The sequence below is a fragment of the Nuphar pumila genome, chromosome 17 (assembly GCF_984573655.1).
Source record: "Nuphar pumila chromosome 17, dmNupPumi1.hap1.1, whole genome shotgun sequence".
Classification (NCBI taxonomy): domain Eukaryota; kingdom Viridiplantae; phylum Streptophyta; class Magnoliopsida; order Nymphaeales; family Nymphaeaceae; genus Nuphar; species Nuphar pumila.
Genome location: NC_143265.1, coordinates 72658727 through 72680585, shown reverse-complemented (window position 1 = coordinate 72680585; position 21859 = coordinate 72658727). Strand labels below are relative to the sequence as shown.

At 39.3% G+C, this 21859-nt stretch overlaps 1 protein-coding gene across 4 annotated transcripts; it reads left to right on the top strand.

Moving 5' to 3' along the window:
• Positions 1-8309: 8309 nt before the first annotated feature.
• On the top strand, positions 8310-13880 carry LOC149812200 (patatin-like protein 2). 4 transcript variants are annotated; one of them, XM_089993394.1, is made up of 7 exons: positions 8310-8516; positions 9404-9585; positions 9708-9894; positions 10686-10847; positions 10969-11271; positions 13062-13133; positions 13407-13880. In XM_089993394.1, the coding sequence occupies exons 1-7, from the start codon at positions 8382-8384 to the stop codon at positions 13413-13415; spliced, it is 1050 nt and encodes a 349-aa protein (XP_089849520.1). In that variant the 5' UTR covers positions 8310-8381; the 3' UTR covers positions 13416-13880. The 4 variants fall into 4 exon arrangements, with proteins under 4 accessions (XP_089849520.1, XP_089849517.1, XP_089849521.1 ...); XM_089993391.1 differs by having other exon boundaries at positions 13062-13234; XM_089993395.1 differs by lacking the exon at positions 13407-13880 and adding an exon at positions 12358-12416 and having other exon boundaries at positions 13062-13209.
• The last annotated feature ends 7979 nt before the right edge of the window (positions 13881-21859 follow it).

The following is a 21859-nucleotide window of genomic DNA, read 5'->3' as shown; positions in this document are numbered from 1 at the left end:
TCTTTTAAGGGGTATGAATGTAATACTATGCATTTTCTAAAACCCAAAAATTTTAATTAATGAATTTTTTTCTTGAATTAATAAGATTTTTATGTGAATACTTTTATTTTAAAAATTTGTAGGTGTAGGCTCATTATAATTAATCATTATTTATTTAATAAAATTGTTAGTATAATACGTTGGATCCTAATAGAGAAAATCCATAGTCCATGCATGGGACCACTTGAGGAGTCCAAATTAAAAAAAAAAACTAGTGACAATAGGTAAATCACTACAAGAAAAAAGTGTATTAGCGACAGACGCTATCTGCTGCTAAACCGTGGCAAATTCCGTCGCTAACGTGTTTAGTGAGGGATTCGCGATGACTGGAGTCTGTCGCATAATCTTAGTCGCTAAATTGTGATGAAATTTATCTGTCGCTATTTAGCAACGGATTAGCGATGACTTTACTTTGTCGCTAAGCTGTCGCTCATTAGCGATGGAGTATATCCAGATATAATCTGTTGCTAACTTTTGGTCGGCAGATTAGCGATGGGTTAAAGTTCGTCGCAAACCATTGCCAGATAGAAATTGGCGACATCTTGGCGACAGATACAATCCGTCACTAATTTTAAAAAAAAAAATTGAATTATGAAACTCGAGAAAAAATTCTCGTAATACAGTTCATATAACCTGCTTATAAAAAACAAAATACATATACAAGTGAAACAAAATTAACACAAGTTCTAAGTTAAACAGTAAAATATAGTCTTTGCCAAGTTATAATTAATTACAAGTACGTCAAACAAATTAAATACATGACACTAATCATTGTCAAGATCCGGGGCGTCATCCTCTTCATTTTCTCGATCTACCCCTCCTTCCATACCTCTGTCAGCTCCTCTACGCTGATTATCTCCAGCATCCTACAAGAGAACCAAACTGCTAATATTTATAAACAAAATATAAACAAATTAAAATGCTCATATGTGTTATAAAACAGTCAAAAATTGCATATTAATTCAATCATGCTCATATGTGTTCTAAGGCAGTAAAAAAACTTTATATGTGATTCTATCATGCTCAAATGTATTCTAAGGCATTAAAAAACCTTATATGTGATTCTATCATGCTCATATGTGTTCTAACGCAGTAAAAAAACTTTATATGTGATTCTATCATGCTCATATGTGTTCTAAGACGGTAAAAAAACCTTATAAGTGATTCTATCATGCTCATATGTGTTCCAAGGCAGTAAAAAAACTTTATATGTGATTCTGTCATGCTCAAATGTGTTATAAGGCAGTAAAAACTTTATATGTGATTCTATCATGCTCAAATGTGTTCTAAGGCAGTAAAAAAACCTTATATGTGATTCTATCGTGCTCATATGTATTCTAAGGCAGTAAAAAATTTTTATATGTGATTCTATCATGCTCATATGTGTTCTAAGGCAGTAAAAAAATATCATACTCATATGTGTTCTAAGACAGTAAAAAAACTTTATATGTGATTCTATCATGCTCATATGTGTTCTAAGGCAGTAAAAAAACCTTATATATGATTCTATCATGCTCATATGTGTTCTAAGGCAGTAAAAAAACTTTATATGTGATTCTATCATGCTCATATATGTTCTAAGGCAGTAAAAGAACCTTATATGTGATTCTATCATTTTTGTTCTCTGATTTACATAATCGTGCACCAACAACTTATCTAGAGCTCAAAGCTATAAACTAAATATTGAATAGGATTCACAAGCAAACCAACATACTATATCGGGCCCTTGGTTCTTGTAATACTTTATCAAAACAAGAACCAGTCAACCATTCAATGAAGAATAATTTAAATATCATAAAATTTTGATGTTGTGTGAGGATACTTTCATAAGAATGCCGTTTGAACATCATCATAACATTAAACAAGTCCGAACTTAGTAATACAAAAAATTAGTAGCATATTTTTAGGATATCTTTTTGAAAAATCCCTGTGAAAATGCTACCGTTAAGCAAGATCGTTTCATACATGATTGAAGATGCAGTTCACAATTCATGAAAAAGGCTGGACTATAATTGAGGACCAAGCCAGTGTGTCCAAAGGTAACAGTTTACAATGAATTGTGGAACATCACATTAAACAGGGAAAAACAATAAAACTCTCAAAAACTGATCAAAGAATATCTTTGATCCAAGTTAAAATTTCCATTCCATATTGACGAACCATACAACTTCAAAGCTCGCCAAGCCTTGTTATATCTACAGTTCACCACTTCACAACACATCAACGTGCGATGGTAAAAAATTTGACAGGGATAACCAGGCATGAAACAGTCTCCACAAAGTGACAACCACCACAAAGAAATGCAAATAAGCCAACAAAAAATCATCATGTAGCACTCAATTTCTGGATCAAACATGGGAAACGTCTCACAAAAAAGGGGCAAAAGAAAAAAAAAGAAAGAAGAAGAGACATAGAAGCACAAAACAATCAATATCTAGCAATTAATAAACATACGAGTAAATCAGGATGAGACAAGACTAAAAAGCCATGCACACCAATGAAAAATCATAAAACAGAGACGAGAAACCAAAACCTACGAGAAATCCCCATGTAAATAAATCATGATCAGGCTTCTTACCTTATGCAAATCGTCAGTAATTCTACCACCACAACCACCTATCAGCCTTAGACTCAGGAACAAACTCCACACCTCTCTTCTCGGCACAACCCCTAACAGCCACCCAATACAGGAGTCAAAATAAAACCCAACCTTGAAACCAAAAAAAGGGAAAAAAACTAAACAAAAGGCAGAGCCATCTTCTGCAACTGATCGCTGCCGCCATCGGTCTCGTCGGAGCCATCTTCTGCAACTGAGAAGGCGACAACTCTGTTTTTACAACATCAAAAGGGGATTTCTTCCCTTTTGCTTCCGCCGGGAGGTCGGTGGTGGCTGACGGTGGTCGTCATCGCTATCGACTGATCATCAGGGCCAACTTCCCAAGTTGGTGACCGACAACCATGATCGATTGCCGGTGGAGGGATCAACCCTGATGAAAAAAAAAAATGCTAACCCTTACCTTTGCTGGGGTTTCTGTCGTGGGTCATCCTCCAGACAGGGGTGTGACCTTCGTTGGGGGTCGTCGATTCACTGGCAGCCTAGCGTTTCGACAGAGAGAGGGAGGGGGTGGTAGCCGGAGAGAGGGAGGTGGCGGTCGATGGAGAGCGGCATGAGTGAGAGAGAGAGAGAGAGCGGCGCGGGTGAGAGCAAAAAAAAAATGAATTCGTGCCCTAGAGCATTTTACATCGACATTTAGCGACGGATGGGCAACCGAATGTTTTCATCGCTAACTAGCGATAAAAAATAATTCGTCGCTACATCCGTCGCTAAGTACGACAGGTTTTGTGACATAAAACTTTGGTCGTGAATCCGTTGCTACTTAGCGATGGATTTGGCGACAGAATGTTTTCCGTCGCTAATGTCATAAATATTTACGAAATTAGCGACAGATGGTTTGCTCTCGCTAATCCATCGCAACGTTGCGATGGAAAAAATCCTTCGTAAAGTTCCGTCGCTAATTAGCATTTTTCTTGTAGTGAATGTTAGGATATTAGGAAATGATGCTTTTTTAAAAACTCTTATGAAGGGGCGTCACATAGGAGTTTGGATAAGAAAAGGAAACCCCAACCTCTTCTATTTAAGAGGTCGAGTCTCCTTTTTTCCTACTCACATTTTTTAGAGAGAAAGAGACCAACATTGGGAGAGAGAAAACAAGAGAGAAGGAGGACTGGCCAACCCTTGTGGAGGTCATCGTTGCATAGGTAAGTTTTCTTATCTGCGATTTTTTTGATGATTGACCATATTAGTCAATTATACTCGCATTTTGCCTCATTTTTTTGTGTTGGGTCTGATGCAAGGTCTATACCTTGGCCATATACAATAACCACATGTATTGGCACAAAACTTTTCGTAAAAATGATTTTTATTTGTAGTATAGAGCAAACTTATTTTTTGTAAAAAACAATTAATTTTAAATGTTATATCATGTCATGTACTGGATTTTTGTATTTGTAGCATATTAAATATTTGTAGAAATGGATTTGATGTGTTCTTGATGGATTAGAAATCATTGAATGGTTTTCTTGAAGTTTCGTGGTTGATTTTGGAAAATTTATATTATGTTTTATGTATTTTAATCAGACCATTCAAAAAGAAAAATTTGTTTCTCCCAAACTGTGAACCCATAAATCCTAAAAATTTGTGGAGATATTCTATAGATATGAAAGGAGTCCTAGATCAAAACCTAGACTCGGATGAGTTGTTGATTGGGAGATATGCTTTCAGCAAGTTGGCATAGAATTTTTGTCCTTATAGTGAGTCTGCAGAGATAAAATATTTTATAAAAATTACATCTCTCAGAATACTCAGGATGTATGACTAAAATTTTAAGGTCTATTAGTCTATATATGAAAGAACACATGGTTAAAATTTGAAAGGCCGATGACTCCCACCTCCCTCTTTCTCTCGATTTCTTTTTCTAATCCTTCAACTCGTTCTCTCTCTGCATTACCTCTTCTTTGTTTTTTTTCTAGAGAAAATGATGGGAGTGGAGGGGGTTGTGAGGTCCCTTAGAGTCCCCCACTCTCCCCACTCATTCAAAATCCTGGGAAGGCCCCCATAATTTCCCTCTCACAACGGTGATAAGGAACCATTCCACCTCCACCAGACCACTACTCAAACTGCACCAACACCATTGCCTCTCAAGCCTGCACCTCCTCTTGACCTGCACCACCACCTCCGCCTCCACCTGACCTGCACTTAACCTGTGCCACCAATTCCACCTCCATGAAACCTACCTTACACCACCATCATCATCTGCCCTGCTCCACCACCTCTTCCTATACCTGACCTGTGCCACCATCTCCACTTCTGCCATGGCACCCCAAGCATTGCGGGGATCTCAAAGGGGACAATCTAGGGCATGGGATTTCCATCTTCAAAAATGATCGGGCTTACCATGGTGTTGGGCATGGAGGACCAGGGCATCCTTGGCATGGGTTTTTTTGCCCCCATTGTATCATCGTGGATGAGCAGGGTTACCCTAATATAGCAGCATGGCCAACTGCACATCTTGACGGGGGTTTCGCTGGTGAGTCACTAGAGGACTCCACAACATCGTCATCACCGCTGTCCCTCGACCCGATCCGAGGCATTGTCTCGGGGGAGGCGCTGACTCACTACCCCTCCTGTACCATATGCAATGCCTCTCCTAATGCGAGGCTCTACACACCTTCTCTGCACCCTTCTGGTGGAGACAGACCAAGTGCTATCGAGGACCCTGCTTGAGGTGCCTGAGCCTCTGTGGTTTGACATTCAGCTCTTCTCCCAAGGTCTCTAACTATGTCAGTTTTAGGGCTACTGGCCAGACTTAGAGGTGTCTTGACGTCTCTCAAGATTCCCTATCTGGTGGGTTGGGTCATCCTCAGTGCCGGGTCGCTCTCTCAGGCCTCGTTCCCGCTGTGGGAACCCCTGCGCTTCTTGTTGAGTGTTGCATTGATCTACAGGTCTTGCATTCAGTAGGCAGGGCCATCCAGGGGGTTATGTGTGGCCTTCGCAGTCTAGGCACCACACTACTGGGTCTGGTGTTAGATCCGGGTTCCACTAGGGTTTTTCAGCGACCCTCTGGTGGCATCAGCAAATAGCATGGTATTGTTCATGACTGTGGTTGAACACTCATAAGTGTTGTTGGAGGACCATGTAGTAGGGTCCCCAGTTGATGGCAATCCACCCCTACAATAGATGTTCATTAGGTTGTTCATGCTATCGCCATATTTTGCTTAATTAGATCCTTCTCTGGCCCTCAATCGTTGATTGGAAGCACACTATTCTTCTTCCTCAATCATTTTTTGATGAGAAGAAAAAGTTTTTCGGATATTGTCTGTTTTGTAAGTGGAACACCAGGGCAATAAAATGAAATTTTTAAGTTTATGAGCTTTATAAGCGATAGATGCTCCATGTTGACCCGATATTTTTTGTGGTTTTGTGAAGAAGATTGTAGAAGGTTGCTGGTCGCACTCTACTTATGGAAACTTGTGATGGACGCGGCATGCCAAAGTTTCAGGGATCAAGGTCTATCCCTATATTGCTTAGAGTGCATGGTCTTCCTTCAGCTTATTTATGCAACGATGTCTTCAACTTGATAGCAGATGTGTTAGAGGAAAAGTTGGTTGTTGTTGATGATAGGACCTTTGCCCAAGTTCAATCTAACTCTGAGATCTCTCATTTGATCCCCATTGTCTTAGGCAGGTTCTATGAGTCATATTGAAGCTAAATAGGGCACACATATTTGTAAGGTGTGTTAGGATAGATAGCATGCCATTGCAAATTGTGCTCACAAGGATCCAACTTCTAATGCACCTGGTCCTAGCAAAGGGTGGCAACAGTAGAAGTGCAAAGCCAAAAAGGTATGGGTCTCGAAAGTCTCATCTGAAAATCATAATTCTTTTAAGACTCTTGCGGAATGTCAGGATAAGGTAGAGGTTGTTGCTCTGTCCCCTCCCCTGCGGCCAACTGAGGATGTTGTTGCTCTTAGAACCACTTCACGTCTTAGGAAACATGTTTTTTCTGTTGTTTAGTTTGTTGGTCACTCTGTTTCGGAGAGGGAAGATGAAGCTCGAGACATTGGTAGCCCAATTTCTCCTTCCTCTACAATTGTGCATCACACCATAGAAGAGAACATTGAAGAACTCTTCTTTGGTAACCTTTTTCATCTTCAGGCTTTTGTCATATTAAGAGGCAAAAGGTCCTAATAGTGGCTAAGGTTTGCAGCAGGGATCATTTTCATGACCTTTCTTCATTACCTTCGAACATGGTCTTCAGACCATCGACTAGGGTGGCTAGTTATACCTTTGCACAGACGCTTCATGATGCCCAAATTTGCAAAAGCATTTCTTTCATGCCCCTATCAATAGTGCTCGAGAGCGATAAGAAGGTGCACAGGCCTAAAAGGACCAAAATTGAGATGTTAATGTGAACTCCAAGTAACTTGTTGGAGGAGTTTAAGAAGGATAGAAGTGCTTATACTCTCCACCTCGTTGGCCTTCACCTATGGTACGAGTGATCACCAGCATCTCTTCCTGAGGGATATCTCATCTGGTAGAATCTGAAATTCTTCTCATCTTAACAGTTATATTTGTATGTCTTGGAAAATATTCATAAAATGAGAATGTTTGCCTTTCTCAAAAAAAAATGTTGTGATCATCTCAAGCATATCAATCATCTCGACCAATCATGCACGTGCACTACCATTTGCAGTTGAATGGTAGTTATAAAGCCAAGCGTCTATGTCTCCCTAACTTAACCGTGTCCAACAAGAGACTGTATATTTTACATAGGTTATTTATTAGATAAAGTTTGCGAACCAGGATGTGGTCCTAATTATGATGACTTGAGTCAATAATAAAGATACTTGAGCTACGACCACTATTTGTTATACCTAGGCTGGGAGATCAGAGAGAAACTTATGGTTTCCCTTGTGTTCGGCTTGCAAAAAAACTCATTTGAACTCTAAAAAAAGGAATATAGGTGTGTGTGAATCGACTGCACTTGTAGAGGCTTGCGAAGTAGTAATACGTGTATTTTAGATATATTTTACTTTACATAGTATAATGTGGAACAAATGGTTGAAGTGTTTGGCTTGTAAGAAATAGGTTTGGAGATAAAACCTTACTGCTTTTAGCTTTAAAAAATATAATTTTGCTAAATGAGGCAGCCCAAGCTTGGTTCTATCGGTCTACAGAGTTCAAATTTTATGCACTTCAAGCTCTTTCAATCAATGCATTCATTTTTTGTAAACAAGCCAGCTCAAGCTCAGCTTGTCATGTGAGCATGTGCTCGAGCTCGGCTAGAGCCACTTGAAGAATAAGGCAAGCTTGAACACCTCAAACTTCACTTGCTCAGCTCGTTTACCATTGCTATATCTCAAAGAAGAGGAGTCTTCACCTAGGGCTATTGTTATTTAGTCAGTACCAGATAGTAAAATCTGCATCATATTACTTATAAGATTGAAATTTCAACATAATTTACCTTTTATGAAAGTGCAGAATTTAATAGGTCTAATACCAAGAGAATTCTGGTATAGCTTGGCAGCTCATAAATGTACTAAATGTTCTTATCATGTCATTATAGCAACCAGAACACTAAATTATCCTCTTTTCTTGTTAAATTCACAGCGGCTATACCTCCACTATCATCCAAATAAATGCAACATGATTTCATTGTGTATATATAGCCATTTCTCCTTACATAATGAATTCAAACCTGATATACTCGTTGCCCTCTTTAGATTTCTTGAATTCAATCCAGATATACTTCTTGCTATCTTTAGATCTTGTCCAGCATAGCGATGGGGGGTAGGTCAGTTGTGCAGATCCAGCCACCAACTTACGGTAACCTCATCACAATTCTCAGTATTGATGGCGGCGGTATCAGAGGCATTATACCAGGCACAATCCTTGCATTTCTTGAGAAACAACTACAGGTAGGGCAGAAAAGAATCCCACCAACTGTTAATTCTTTGCAGGCAATCCAAGAAGCAGTGCATACCTTTAATTCATTAGCCTTTACTTTGTATCTTAGTTCATTCTATTAGTAAATAAAACTCTAATATATGCATCTAAAAAGTGAACACATGCAGCAGCCTGCCATTTCCTTTCATGTAATAACTAAAGCATATCGTAATTTTTCCTACATATCGTTATGAAATCTGATATTTTTGTCTCAAAAAAGAAAAAAAAAACTACACCAGATCAAGCAAATAGATTGATTAACAGAGAAAGAAAAGAGAATGTTCAAAACTTGCTATTAATGGAAGTACTAACAGCATGATGATGACTCTCTCTCTCTCTCTCTCTCTCTATATATATATATATATAATCACCTTCTTTTCATATGTTTTAGATTTTCTTTTGTAGATCGGACTTTATAGATGTGATCTATACGGGTTTTTTAGTGGAAAATGCATTTTGAATCATGTCACTGTGACATGTAAGCAGGTTTTTTAAGGGCTTCAAAAATCAACAGCCCACAATATACTAAAATTTTATAACTCAAAAAATCATATTTTTAGATCAAAATAACATAATCCAAGGTTTGTTAGCAAGCAAACTGTGTTGAACACATCCATATGGTTAGATTGAGTCAATAAAGCTTGAACATATGATTTCCAGCTCAATAGTGTGTGTGTGTGTGTATATATATATATATATATATATATATGTGTGTGTGTGTGTGTGTGTGTGTGTGTGTGTGTGTGTGTGTGTGTGTGTGTGTGTGAAGCTTACTACCAAGCTCAGTAACAACCATCTATTATTATTATTATTATTTTTGTTTTCTCTTACTACTTGGTGTGAATAACATATATTTCAGGAGTTAGATGGACCAGAGGTAAGGATAGCAGATTACTTTGATATTATAGCAGGGACAAGTACAGGAGGTCTAGTGACAGCCATGTTAACTGCACCAGATGAAAGAAAACGCCCACTGTTTGCTGCTAAAGATATTGTGCCCTTCTATCTTGAGAACTGCCCTAAAATCTTCCCCCAGCCAAGGTTATCACCCTACTCTTTTCATTTTGTTTTCTTTTTTCTTTTCATTACATATTCATTGTATTTTGCTTTAAGTAGTTTTAAATTTACATTGACAAACATTCTTCTTATTATTTTGGTCTCAGAGGTCGATTTGCTTCATTAATTAAGTTGTATAGGGCAATCAGAGGGCCAAAATATAGCGGCAAGAATTTACATAGGATTATAAAGGAAACACTCGGGAAAAGGAAGCTGCATGAAACATTGACTAATGTGGTCATTCCTACTTTCGACATCAGGTTACTCCAGCCTGTTGTGTTCTCCACATATGAGGTCTCTCTTCAACTACCTTTTCTTATCATCTTGTATTCTTTGTATTCTTCCTATTTCTTTGGTTTTTCATAAAGTGTTGGTGTGCATGCGTGTGAGTATGTGTGTGCATGTGTGATTTTAGTTTTGTGTTCTACTTAGCTTCGTCAGAGCATTTGTTGTTCAAACTTGGAAAGCGTTTCCCGTGTTTGTGTATATATATATAAGAGAGAGAGAAGAAGAAGGAGGGGGGATGGTTCATCCACCTGTCCTTCCTTTCAAAATCTGCATGTAGAGATGTTTTGGTAAATCCTATCTCCAAGCATGATTGAAAACCTACAAATAGTCTCTTGGAGCAAACTTTTTTTGACGTGTAGGTAGGATTTTACAAGGATCTTAACATCAATGGTTCTGAAATTTCCTACTTTATAAAATCCTACCTGCACATAAAAAATGTTTGATCTAAAAGTCTATTTAATTAGCACTTCTTTTTTTAATTTATAACCCAAAGAAACTGCACCCCGAACAAAGACCTAGTCGCGCTGGCTTAGCCTGCCATACCTATGATCGTCGTGCCCGCAACATAAAACTCCGAGGGTAAGACCTCTGCTCCCGGGGCCTATGCTGCGCATTGGCATGGGTAGAGGGGCAACGCCCATGAGAATAGAACCTTGACTGCCTGTCTATTTAGCACTTGCACTAGTTTTTCTTGTAATATAAAGAACAACTCTAAGACATGAGACTTCTATGTGCTAACTTATGAACACTAGAGTTGAAATTTTTTCTTTTTATGGTGCTTATGCTTATTCTTGCAGGTGAAAAACAATATCTCCAAGGACGCCCTCCTCTCTGACATATGCATCGGCACATCTGCAGCACCAACGTATCTCCCTGCTTATTACTTTGAAACAAAAGACTCTGAAGGGAGAATCAAACGCTACGATCTCGCAGATGGTGGAGTAGCAGCTAACAATCCTGTAATAATTTCCCAGTTTTAACAATTCTGAGAATTTTTTGCTATTAAAAGAAAAATAAATTCCAAAGTTTAATCCCAAGAAGATTAAGTAACTTATAGCTCCATCTGTTTTGTTTTCAAAGGCTTTATTAGCTATTGGGGATATCACTAAAGAGATTTTCATTGGCAACCCGGACTTCTTCCCAATTAAGCCCATGGATTATGGTAGGTTTCTGGTTATCTCGCTGGGGACAGGTTCATCAAAGAGTGAAGAAAAATATAGTGCAAAGGCAGCGAAGAAGTGGGGTGTCATAGATTGGCTCTATAACCATGGGGGCGTTCCCCTCGTTGATGTGTTCACTCAAGCCAGTGCAGACATGGTAGACCTCCACATTTCTGTAGTTTTCCAGGCTCTTCGATCAGAACAAAACTATCTCAGAATTCAGGTGAGATATCTTATGTAATTATATGAAGGAATATATATATACATATCTTATATATATATATATATATATATATATATATATATATATATATATATATATATATATATATATATATATGAGTGTGTTTGTTGGTGGGAACTTGCAAAATAAAATATTGAAAATGCATATAGACAGTGCACGAGAGAGAGCAGCATTCAACTAATTTAAGGCCCTGTTTGGAATCTGGTAGCTTGTATGAGCGTTTATGCATTTGGTGGTCCGATGTAAAATCTTGGTCAAACCACCTTGGCGGTCCCGTTTGAAATCTGACAGCTGGGATGGGCCTTTATGCATTTGGGATGGGAAGTGTGGCTTTTTCTTGTTTGTGCTTACACTAAAGAATGAAATCTGACAGCTGGGATGGACCACCAAATGCATAAACGCTCATACAAGCTACCAGATTCCAAACAGGGCCTTAAATTAGTTGAATGCTGCTCTCTCTCGTGCACTGTCTATATGCATTTTCAATATTTTATTTTGCAAGTTCCCACCAACAAACACACACATATATATATATATATATATATATATATATATATATATATATATATATATATATATATATATATATATATATATATATAGAGAGAGAGAGAGAGAGAGAGAGAGAGAGAGAGAGAGTAGTTACCAGAAGCTTCTGGCTAGATAAGGAAGCTTTATTTTCCGAACTGAGGGTAAGCTTTGGAAAACCCGCTTCCCTAATTGGTACTCCAATTGCTTTCTTAACATTTCCCTCTCACTCGCTTTCCCTTCACTTTCTACTTTTTTCAATATTGAAAAATGAGAATTTCTTTATAATAAGCTTGTTTGTTTATGCCAACAGGGCTCTATTTGTCAGGTAGGCAGTGGCGTAGCTAGGATTCATGTGGGTGGGGGGTGGGGGGATGTGCAGCGCCCCCCAGATTTTTTTTTTTGAGATAAAATAAAAAATAGCTACAATTATTAATAAAAATCTATTTCATATGGACAAATCAAACTATTTGCTGCAGTCAGGGCTGGGCTAGGACTTTGGCTTTTAATTTTTTTTTTTTAACTGTTTCGGGACAGGTAGATGCAGCTACTGCAAGTCACCTTGTGTTGGGAAGTTGCAAGTTCGAATCCCAATGGTATCGTTGTATAACTGATAGGGGCCGGACTAACCCCAGCACGCCCTTAAAAAAAAAAGCTTGTTTGTTTTATACTATATCATTTTGTACTTGTCTTTACGTCATTTTTCATTTGCTTCCATTTGCACTTCATGTTTTCTATGCATTTTCTTTTCGTTTGTCATGCACTACAACAACAACAACAACTACGCCTTCATCCCAAAACAATTGGGGTCAGCAATATGAACCAAAAAAGAAATTCATTTTGGGTCTTCCACATGAATCCTTTTCCTCCAATCATTTCTATCCAATGCCATGTCCTCGGTGAGGTTCAAAGCATTCATATCCTTTCCTATCATCTCCATCCAAGTCTTCCTAGGCCTACTCCGACCTCTTTTAACTAATATATTTTCCCATTTCTCCAACCTTCTAACTGGAGCATCATTAGGCCTTCGCCGAATATGTCCAAACCACCGTAAACGATTCTCTCGCATCTTATTTTCAATGGGTGCAACACCTCCAATCGTTTGTCATGCACTAATTTGCATAATTGCTTGACGACCCTATGCTTCCTACTTCCGCTTCATTCATCACTTTTATCCGTATACACACACGAGTATTATACTGTAATAATCGATGCCATTTTTTTAATATAATGTGATACAGGACGATAGGTTGATTGGGACTCTAGCTTCTGTGGACACTGCAACCGAGGAAAACCTTTCCAATCTTGTGAAGGTAGGAGAACAACTCTTGAAAAGGCCAGTTTCCAGGGTGAACCTGGAGACAGGTCTCTTTGAACCTGTGGATGAAGGCACCAATGAAGAAGCCCTCATCAAGTAAGACACTGTAGAAACTTCAGATGACGGGTTCATTTGAGCCACAAATGAGTTAATTTTTCATTCAATACGCGTGGAGCAGATCAAATTTATAAGTTATAGAGAAACCAAGTTTGAGTCTCTTGGATATCGATTTTGATATTTGTTTCTTGGGGCGCTTTGCCCTTTGCAGGTTTGCTAAGTTGTTATCCGAGGAAAGGAATCTTCGTCTCCAAAGATCACCAAACACTCGCTCAATGCATTTCAAACACAACTAACTCTGAAAATGATGTTATTACCGTCGTGCAGTCTCAGTGGACCACAGATTTTTTTTCTTTTAGCTTGAGAATGATACGTTTGTCTTGCATCTGACTGTGTTAGATGGAATAAGAAAGGGATAGGATTACAATAAGGTACGTAGGTGGCCAAAGTTGTGGTAGCTGCAGCTACCTGTCCACATCGTAAAAATGTGATAACTACAAAGATTTTTAATGCATCACATGTAGGAGTGGGTCCTGAAAAGGAACCGAGTTTAAATGTGTCAAAGGTGTGGTGTTGCTTACAGTAAAGGTTCTGAAAAGCCGATTATCGAGGGAACAATCTCCAATAATACGCAAACATTTGGATTACTATGTATGATAAAGTGATGTAATAAAGACAGTTTACTTCTTGCCAATCAACACACTTAATGGTAGCTTAGAGAGAGATATTCAGGTGCTTTAGTCAGTGGAGAGAGAGGTCGGCAAGTACTTTTGTCAGTGACAGACAGACTGCCACATCTCACACCTTCTCCCTCCTTCAAAAGGGGGACCCACACCTCCTTCAAAAGAACAGGGCACCTTACAAAGCTTTTTATTTTTTAATTGTCAAATGGAGACGTCATTTAATAAGAGACTTCGACAGGACAAGTAACTTTCAAAGAACTTTGTTAGGCAGACCCTGCAGTTAAATGACGAAGCAGGTTATATGCCCCCCCCCGAACAGGGCAGTTAGCTACATCTCATGTTCGGGGGTCCCAAAGAGCACCACATATGTAAGCATGTGCGTCTCGTATCCCCATGTTTGTCAGCATTAATTAGCGTTGGAGTTTAATGTCATTGCAAAGACTTAAGTACCCTCTCTTCCATTGGTGCAAAAAAAATGACGATTCTTGAAAAGGAGTGGTTGTAAAGACTTAAGTGCCCTGAAGATGATTATTTAAGACCCAGTCTCTGCACTGCAGGATTATCCGAGAAAGAAATCTCCCCTGGAGGAGGCCATGAACATCAACCCTCTCACTCTCTCACTCCCTTCTATTTCTGCTTCTTTGCACATTCAGCAGAAGATCCTACATTGCTCCATCAAGCACCGACTGACCTGCACATTGACTGTTGTGGAGCCTGATTTAGAGTTTTTACCCTTACAAGAGAAGGGTTTGGGGGCTCATCCCAGCGTGGGTAGCATCATTATACTAAATGAGTTGTAGATCCTGATTCAGAGTTTTTACCCTTACAGGAGAGGGGTTTGGGAGCTCTTCTTAGCGTGGTTAGCATCATTCAATTTGAAGAGTTGTGGAGTTTGATTTAGAGTTTTTACCCTTACAGAAATGGGGGTCTGAGGGCTCCTTCCAGCGTTGATAGCATCATTCAACTTGAAGAGTTATGGAGTCTGATTCAGAGTTTTTACCCTTACAGAAGGGGGGTCTGAGGGCTCCTCTCAGCGTGGGTAGCATCATTCAACTTGATGAGTTATGGAGCTTGATTTAGAGTTTTTGCCCTTATAGGAGGAGGGTTTGGGGGCTCCTCCCAACGTGGATAGCATCGTTCAACTTGATTCGTTGTGGAGCCTGATTCAGAGTTTTTGCCCTTAAAAGAGAAGGGTTTTGGGGCTCCAACCAACGTGGGTAGCATCGTTCAACTTGATTTGTTGTGGAGCCTGATTTAGAGTTTTTTCCCTTACAGGAGGGCGGTCCAGGCCCCCCCCCCCGACACGGGTCCCGGGTGTCGTGGTAAAAAAATGCACAGAGTGTCGTTGTGAGAAAGACATATGTTTGTTCCAAGCAAGGTTGGAAGAAATCAATAAAAAATCCAACATGGAGCATGCCAGAATCAAGATGTGGATGTCAAGCGAGAATGGTGTTTTGCAACTCAAATAACACAAAATAATAAAGGTTTGGTTTTTAGTTAAAATGGGGAATGAAATGACAATATAAATTGCTTAAAATTTACATGAATAAACTAGACTCAATAACAAACACACTATTTTTTACGGATTTGGAATATGACCTCCGGTTAGGGAGATATGACCCTGACAAGTTGGTTCTAATTCGGGTAGTGATTTACAGCGATTTGCTTACTGAATAACACTATAAATCGCTATAGCGATTTGTGGAAGACACTCAAATCGCTATAGTGAGATTCAAAAACACTATAAATCACTATAGCGATTTGCGGAAGACACTACAAATCGCTATAGTGAGATCCAAAAACACTATAAATCGCTATAACGATTTGCGGAAGACACAACAAATCGTTGTTGAAAAGCTGAATAACACTATAAATCATTGTGGGGCTCGTTGGAGACCCAAAAATACTACAAATTGCTGTAGGAAATCCCGATAACACTACAAATCGTTGTTGGAAGGCCCCAAAAAAATTTGGTCCGGAGGGCACTGCTCCCCCGAGCCCCCCGCCATGGGCGATTAGCGGGATCCGCGCCGGGGGGGGGGGGGGGGGGGGGAGCCCCCGAACCCCCCTCCTGTAAGGGCAAAAACTCTAAATCAGGCTCCACAATGAATCAAGTTGAATGATGCTACCCACGCTGGGAGGAGCCCTCAGACCCCCTTCTGTAAGGGTAAAAACTCTGAATCAGACTCCACAACTCTTCAAGTTGAACGATGCTACAGTCAGTGTGCAGGTCAGTCGGTGTTTGATGGAGCAATGTATGATCGTCTGTTGGATGTGCACAGAAGTAGAGAGAGAAGGGAGAGAGAGTGAGAGAGTTGATGTTCATGGCCTTCTACAGGGAGAACTCTTTGCCTCCCTTGATTTCTTCTCTAGAGAGAGAGAGAGAGGGTTTTACAGTGTTTTGCGGAGAAAGAAGAATAAGACTTTGGAGAGTCAACATCATCCTCGACTTTCTGGATGGAGGACATATTTGTCCTTTTTTTGAACGGAGAAAGAAGAAGAAGACTTTGAAGAGTCAACATCATCCTCGACTTTCTGGATGAAGGACATGTTTGTCCTTTTTTTGAAATGTTTGTTTTTTCTTTTTTGAATAAAGGGCATTTTTGTCATTTTCTCAAACCATCACTTTATGAGAAGAATAGCAAGAAAGGGTACTTAAGTCTTTGCAACAACACCAGAGTCCGATGCAAAGTTATGTCAACATACACGGGAATACGAATCTCATGTGCTTGTATACGTGGTGCTCATTCAAAGCCCCGAACATAGACGTGGGATTCAGTGAATCATCGGGGGGGAACATACACCACCCTCTCATTAAATGGAGACGTCATTTAATAAGAGACTTCAAAAGGACAAGTAGCTTGCAAAGAACTTTGTTCGATCACTGGATTCTCTGATGGGTGTGTGAGAGAGAGATCAACATTACCACTCGTGAAGATCAACAAAATGTTGAACCCATGAATCGAACAATATAAAGAACAAAACAAAAAATAGCTAAAGAAAAAGAAACTACAAACAAATAACAACAGACAACAAAGCCAAGCTCAACCAGGATCCGTCACTCATTGTTAAGAGAGAATGAGAGGTCTCTAAGATGCATACGTAGAATTGCATATACATCAACTAAGATTTTATGGACAAGATAATTAAGGACGATCGAAATTTGACGAAAAGTAGCATCATTGCGTGCCATCCAAACAAACTACCAAGTAGTAAGCAACCACGTCTTCCTGATTAGTCTTCACTGCTTGCAACGTTTAATTTCATTAGGGCCCAGGAGCAGATCGAGCGCAAAAAACTCCTCTTTGACAATTACGTTCGGAGATCTCCACGTCTTATTAAATAGGGCTACAAAGATTGGGCAAGACCAGAATAAATGAGAAGTAGTTTCTTCAGTAGCTTGACAAAGCACACACTAGCTAGGAAACTGAAAGCTCAACTTCTTTAAATAACCGTGTGTCTGAATCCTATCATGTAAAATTAACCAACCCAAAACCCAAGATCTTGGGGAAGAGCTCTTAGCCCATAACACATACTCAGGGAACCAATCTGCCCCCGGGGGGAGCAACGATCTATACACTTTGTTAGTGAGGAACACACCATTTGGTGTAATCACCCATTGCAACTACTGATTGTAATTTCCCGTATCTCCAATTTGATCTCTGAAGAATGATAAGGATCTCAGCCACATGCTTCGCAAGTGCGAGATCGCCAACCCCCGGGTTCCATGACGAAAAAGAGATAAATCAGGAGCACCATATTTAGCATGAAGCAAACTAGAGCATGGAGAATCTGGATGATGGGACATCCAACATTGCTTGGCCACAAGAGCAATACTCCTCTGTTTTGAAGCAAAAACACCTAAGCTAGACATACGCCTAGGTAACACCACCGTTCGCCAACCAACCAAATGGCGCTTACTCTGGAGTTCACACCCAAACCAAAGAAAATCCACCATTAAACGACAGATTTATTTCTCCACACCCACAAGCATCACGAACATTGACATGAAGAATTCAAGAATAGAAGAAAGAACATGTATGGTTAAAGTCAGACAACCAGCGATGGAGAGATAAGACGTCTGCCACGCAAAAAGCTTATTTTTTACTTTTTGAATAGTTGGAGCCCAAACAGCGGAAGAGAGGCGCTTCACTTGTAACAACATACCCAAATACGTCATCGACAACTCAGAGATAGCGCAATTAAAAATCCGTTGACCTGCTGCAAGCATAAAAGACTCAACATTGAACATAGTAAGAGAACATTTGCTATCATTTATGGAAAGCCTAGAAAGGAAAGAAAGAACTGGAGAATAAGTTTGAATCTAAACATCTGCTGCATGTTTGCTCGCCCAAAAATAATCATATCTTCAGCATAAATAAGGATATGGTCAGAGAAACTCGAAACATCTAAAGGATCTATTAGGCACTTCTCTGCAGCACACTTGAGCAATACCACGAGACCCTCAGCAATGACATTAAACAACAAAGGCGCGAGAGGGCAACCTTGTCGTAATCCATGCCCCAACTTGATCTGGACACCTTTAATGTCGTTAATCTTAATCATGGCCTGAGCATTAGAGATCAATTCCCTCATCCACCCAGAATATTGGATAATATTTGAAATAAGAAAAGTCAATGCACAAAATCAAAGGCTTTATGAAAATCTAATTTAAAAGAAAAGTAGGGCTGACTACTAAGATGTAAGGAGTGAATTACTTTAGAGGTCAAGATGAATGAATGGTGAATCCTCTTATTGTGAATAAAAGCGAACTGAGAGTTCAAAAATATTTGGTTAGCCACAACCTTCAACCTATTAGCCAACACCTTGGCAATCATCCGATAAAAGGCGAGAGAGAGAGAGAGAAAGAGAGAGAGATATTGCCGCATGATACTCTTTTTGTGGTTCAGCCATGTGCATTGCTGGTTTCTCTTTACCAATGAAACTTTTGTGGATGCAGCCTAGCTTGGCTTAATTGCCTAGACAGAGACATGGTGTGGAAAGACAAGCCTCTTTACCGGTTCCCCTCTCTAGTTGATATGTGATTTTGATCACATTGTAACCTGATAGGGGTATGCCTAACCCCAACTTTCCAATAAAAAAAATGGCAGTTCTCTGCACTACTTAGACACAAGAAGATTCATACGGGGCATCCCTATTCTGGTCATGCACGAGCTGCCCCTTAGGAAGACACTGAGTTTTCCTTTCTTCTTCATGGACGAAAGGTTGGAGGGTAAATTCCAAGAGTCAAAATCAGAAGACAGGGAAATTGGAAGAAAGAAAGAAACATTTGGACTTTGAATGGACGGACGTGAAGTCAAGACGGTTTCTTGGGGCCCAAAAGCTCCTTGATTGTTTGTCTATGGCGGATGCGAGGATTGCGGATTGGGTCTGCGAAAGATATGTCTAAACTTCAAACATCTAAATGCCTACAGACGCTGTGAAAGATTCAATGAAAATGATCCAAACCTAATCCTATGCAAATTCAAGGCTATGGATAGCCGGGATGAAATCAAATCACGCAGGCATGCATCTGAGACACAAACAGACAATAAAATACACTTTGTTAGACAGCCAGATCAATAGGAAATTCTAGTAGGCAAACACAACAATAATAACTATGCACACACTACAACAAAATGTAGAAAATAATGGCGCTTTACACTCACTGTTGAGTTTTAGTCGCAGTGACAGTCAAAACTGTCACTAAAATGTAAAACAAGGGTAGAAATTCTAGTGGGCTCTATTCCGATTATAGGAGGCAAACACAACAATAATAACTATGCACACACTACAACAAAATGTAGAAATAATGACGCTTTACACTCACTGTTGAGTTTTAGTCGCAGTGACGATCAAAACTGTCACTAAAATGTAAAACAAGGGTGTCACCCCTCTTTCAATCCAACACACCTTCTTACCCGATCGACCTTTTCTTGCATCCTGTAGGGTATACGCCCTTTTCTTCTTCTTTTTTAATATAAAAATAAACTAATCTGAATCTCTTCTGCCTCTTCCACATCTTCTTCTCGATATCTGCAAATCTCTCAATGAGATCTTCTTGATCTTCCTCTGCTCCGATCCCCACCGAGAGTGAGGATCTCTCTCTTTCTCTCTCTCTCTCTCTCAGTTGGAAAATGGTGATCCTCTACGTGGTGGTGGCGAGGGGGAGTGTGGTGCTGGTGGAGTTCAGCGCAGTCACCGAAAATGAGAGGGCGTCACCCGGAGGATGATGGAGAAGTTGCCGGAGGCAGCTGACTCCAGGCACTGCTTCTTTCACGATCGCTACATCTAGGCCAACGACACCTTCGGCAGTGAGTTGTTCTCCTGCATCGATCGCTGCTCCTCCTCGCTTCCAAATCCCTCATCGATTCTGAACTGAACGAATGATAACGGTTTAATGTTTCTTTTTTTCTGATCAAAATCTTGTTTTTTTTGTGTTTTGAGGAGTGGATTTACTAATTAAGAAGGTTTTAGCTTGATTTTGTGGTTCTTTTCCTGGATTTAGGTTTTTTTTGGAGATCTTTAGTGACTGCCTTATTACATATGCTCCTTTTCTCTTTAAATTAGGGGAAGGAACTTTGTGTTTTGTTTTACAGAAGGATAACTTTATTGCTTGCTCATTTTTATCTAAGGCTTAGCGTTTCTATTGTTGATTGCTTTGTAGATGAGAGAGCCAGGGATGATATGAAATTGTTCCTATGGTTCTTTAGGCTTTTCTTGTAACACCTTGATCCGGGACCTCAAGAGTCCAAGTCCGGTTGATATTACTTCTTAAAGTGAAAGCATAAAGAGTTCACAAAGTGAAAACAAGGCTAATTTTTTTTTCTAATAACTCAATTTCTTTCTCAAAGTTCATCATTCGTAACATGCAAAAATAATGATTACGTAATTATTCAATGAAAGTAAACAAACAAGTACTCTGCTACAAAGTCGGAGTAGCCGATCACATTCTGCCTATGCTAGTGTCTCTGGAACCTATAGTTGTAATTATACAAGAAGTGAGTCTAAAACTCAGTAAAGAATATTTATAAGTAGATAATGACTTTAACTTACAACTGTAGTGAACTTTAAGCCCCTAGTCTGAGTTTGATTTTTCACACAGCATACAAGATTTGTATATTTTAAATTTTTTTTCAACTCTCTCAATCAAACACTCACTCACACCAAACTATAATGCTAGGTTGGTTATACCGGTCATAGTCATCTATGGACGTAGCAACCCCATGTGGAACACCTCAATTCTACAATGTTGGTCAGACTATGAACCATACACTCTCAATGATGCCCAGACCACTAGGCACTGTAGTGAAACAAAAAGAAAACCTCACTGGTAGCTAGTCGGGATGTCAGACTCAAACTCAATCTCGGCATGATTCATGTTACATCCTAACCATGATGGCTTTCAATTATATATCATACCCTGGAACATAAACACTTTACCCTCCATATTATTAGAAAAGGCACAGAAGAAAAATAAGGCACATAAAAAACAATCATATGAAGTACACCAATCATATCAATATCCTCATAGAGACCTATCTAAAGACACAAGATGTTTAAGTTAATGATTCAATCTGCAACCATGATGAGACTTATATATATATGCTGAAAAATATTTCTGATTGACAGAAATTTCATCTGGCAAGTACAATTACCAAAAAACTAATATACTCTTAAAATAGTAGAGAGAGCATAAAAAGCACATAAATGGCCCTGTATAAGCAATGAAGCTGCCAGAAAGTTTTTCATCTATGTCACATAGGTGCGGGTGTCCCGACACAGCAATTTCAAAAAACTTGGCAGCAGGGTTGAGTATATATATATATATATATATATATATATATATATATATATATAAAACTGAGACTTGGTTAGGGTTAATAGAATCTACTTTAGAAAAAAAATAGTCCTCAGTGTAGTTGTCTTCACCTAATACAAAAGGAAGCTGATATACAACACACACGTGTGTGTATATATA

Excerpts from the sequence above, each read along its gene's own strand:
- LOC149812200 (XM_089993391.1), top strand. The coding sequence starts at position 8,382 with ATGGGGGGTAGGTCAGTTGTGCAGATCCAGCCACCAACTTACGGTAAC. Across the intron at positions 8,517-9,403 it reads TTCTTGAGAAACAACTACAG|GAGTTAGATGGACCAGAGGT; the intron begins GTAGGGCAGAAA and ends CATATATTTCAG. Across the intron at positions 10,848-10,968 it reads GAGTAGCAGCTAACAATCCT|GCTTTATTAGCTATTGGGGA; the intron begins GTAATAATTTCC and ends TTGTTTTCAAAG.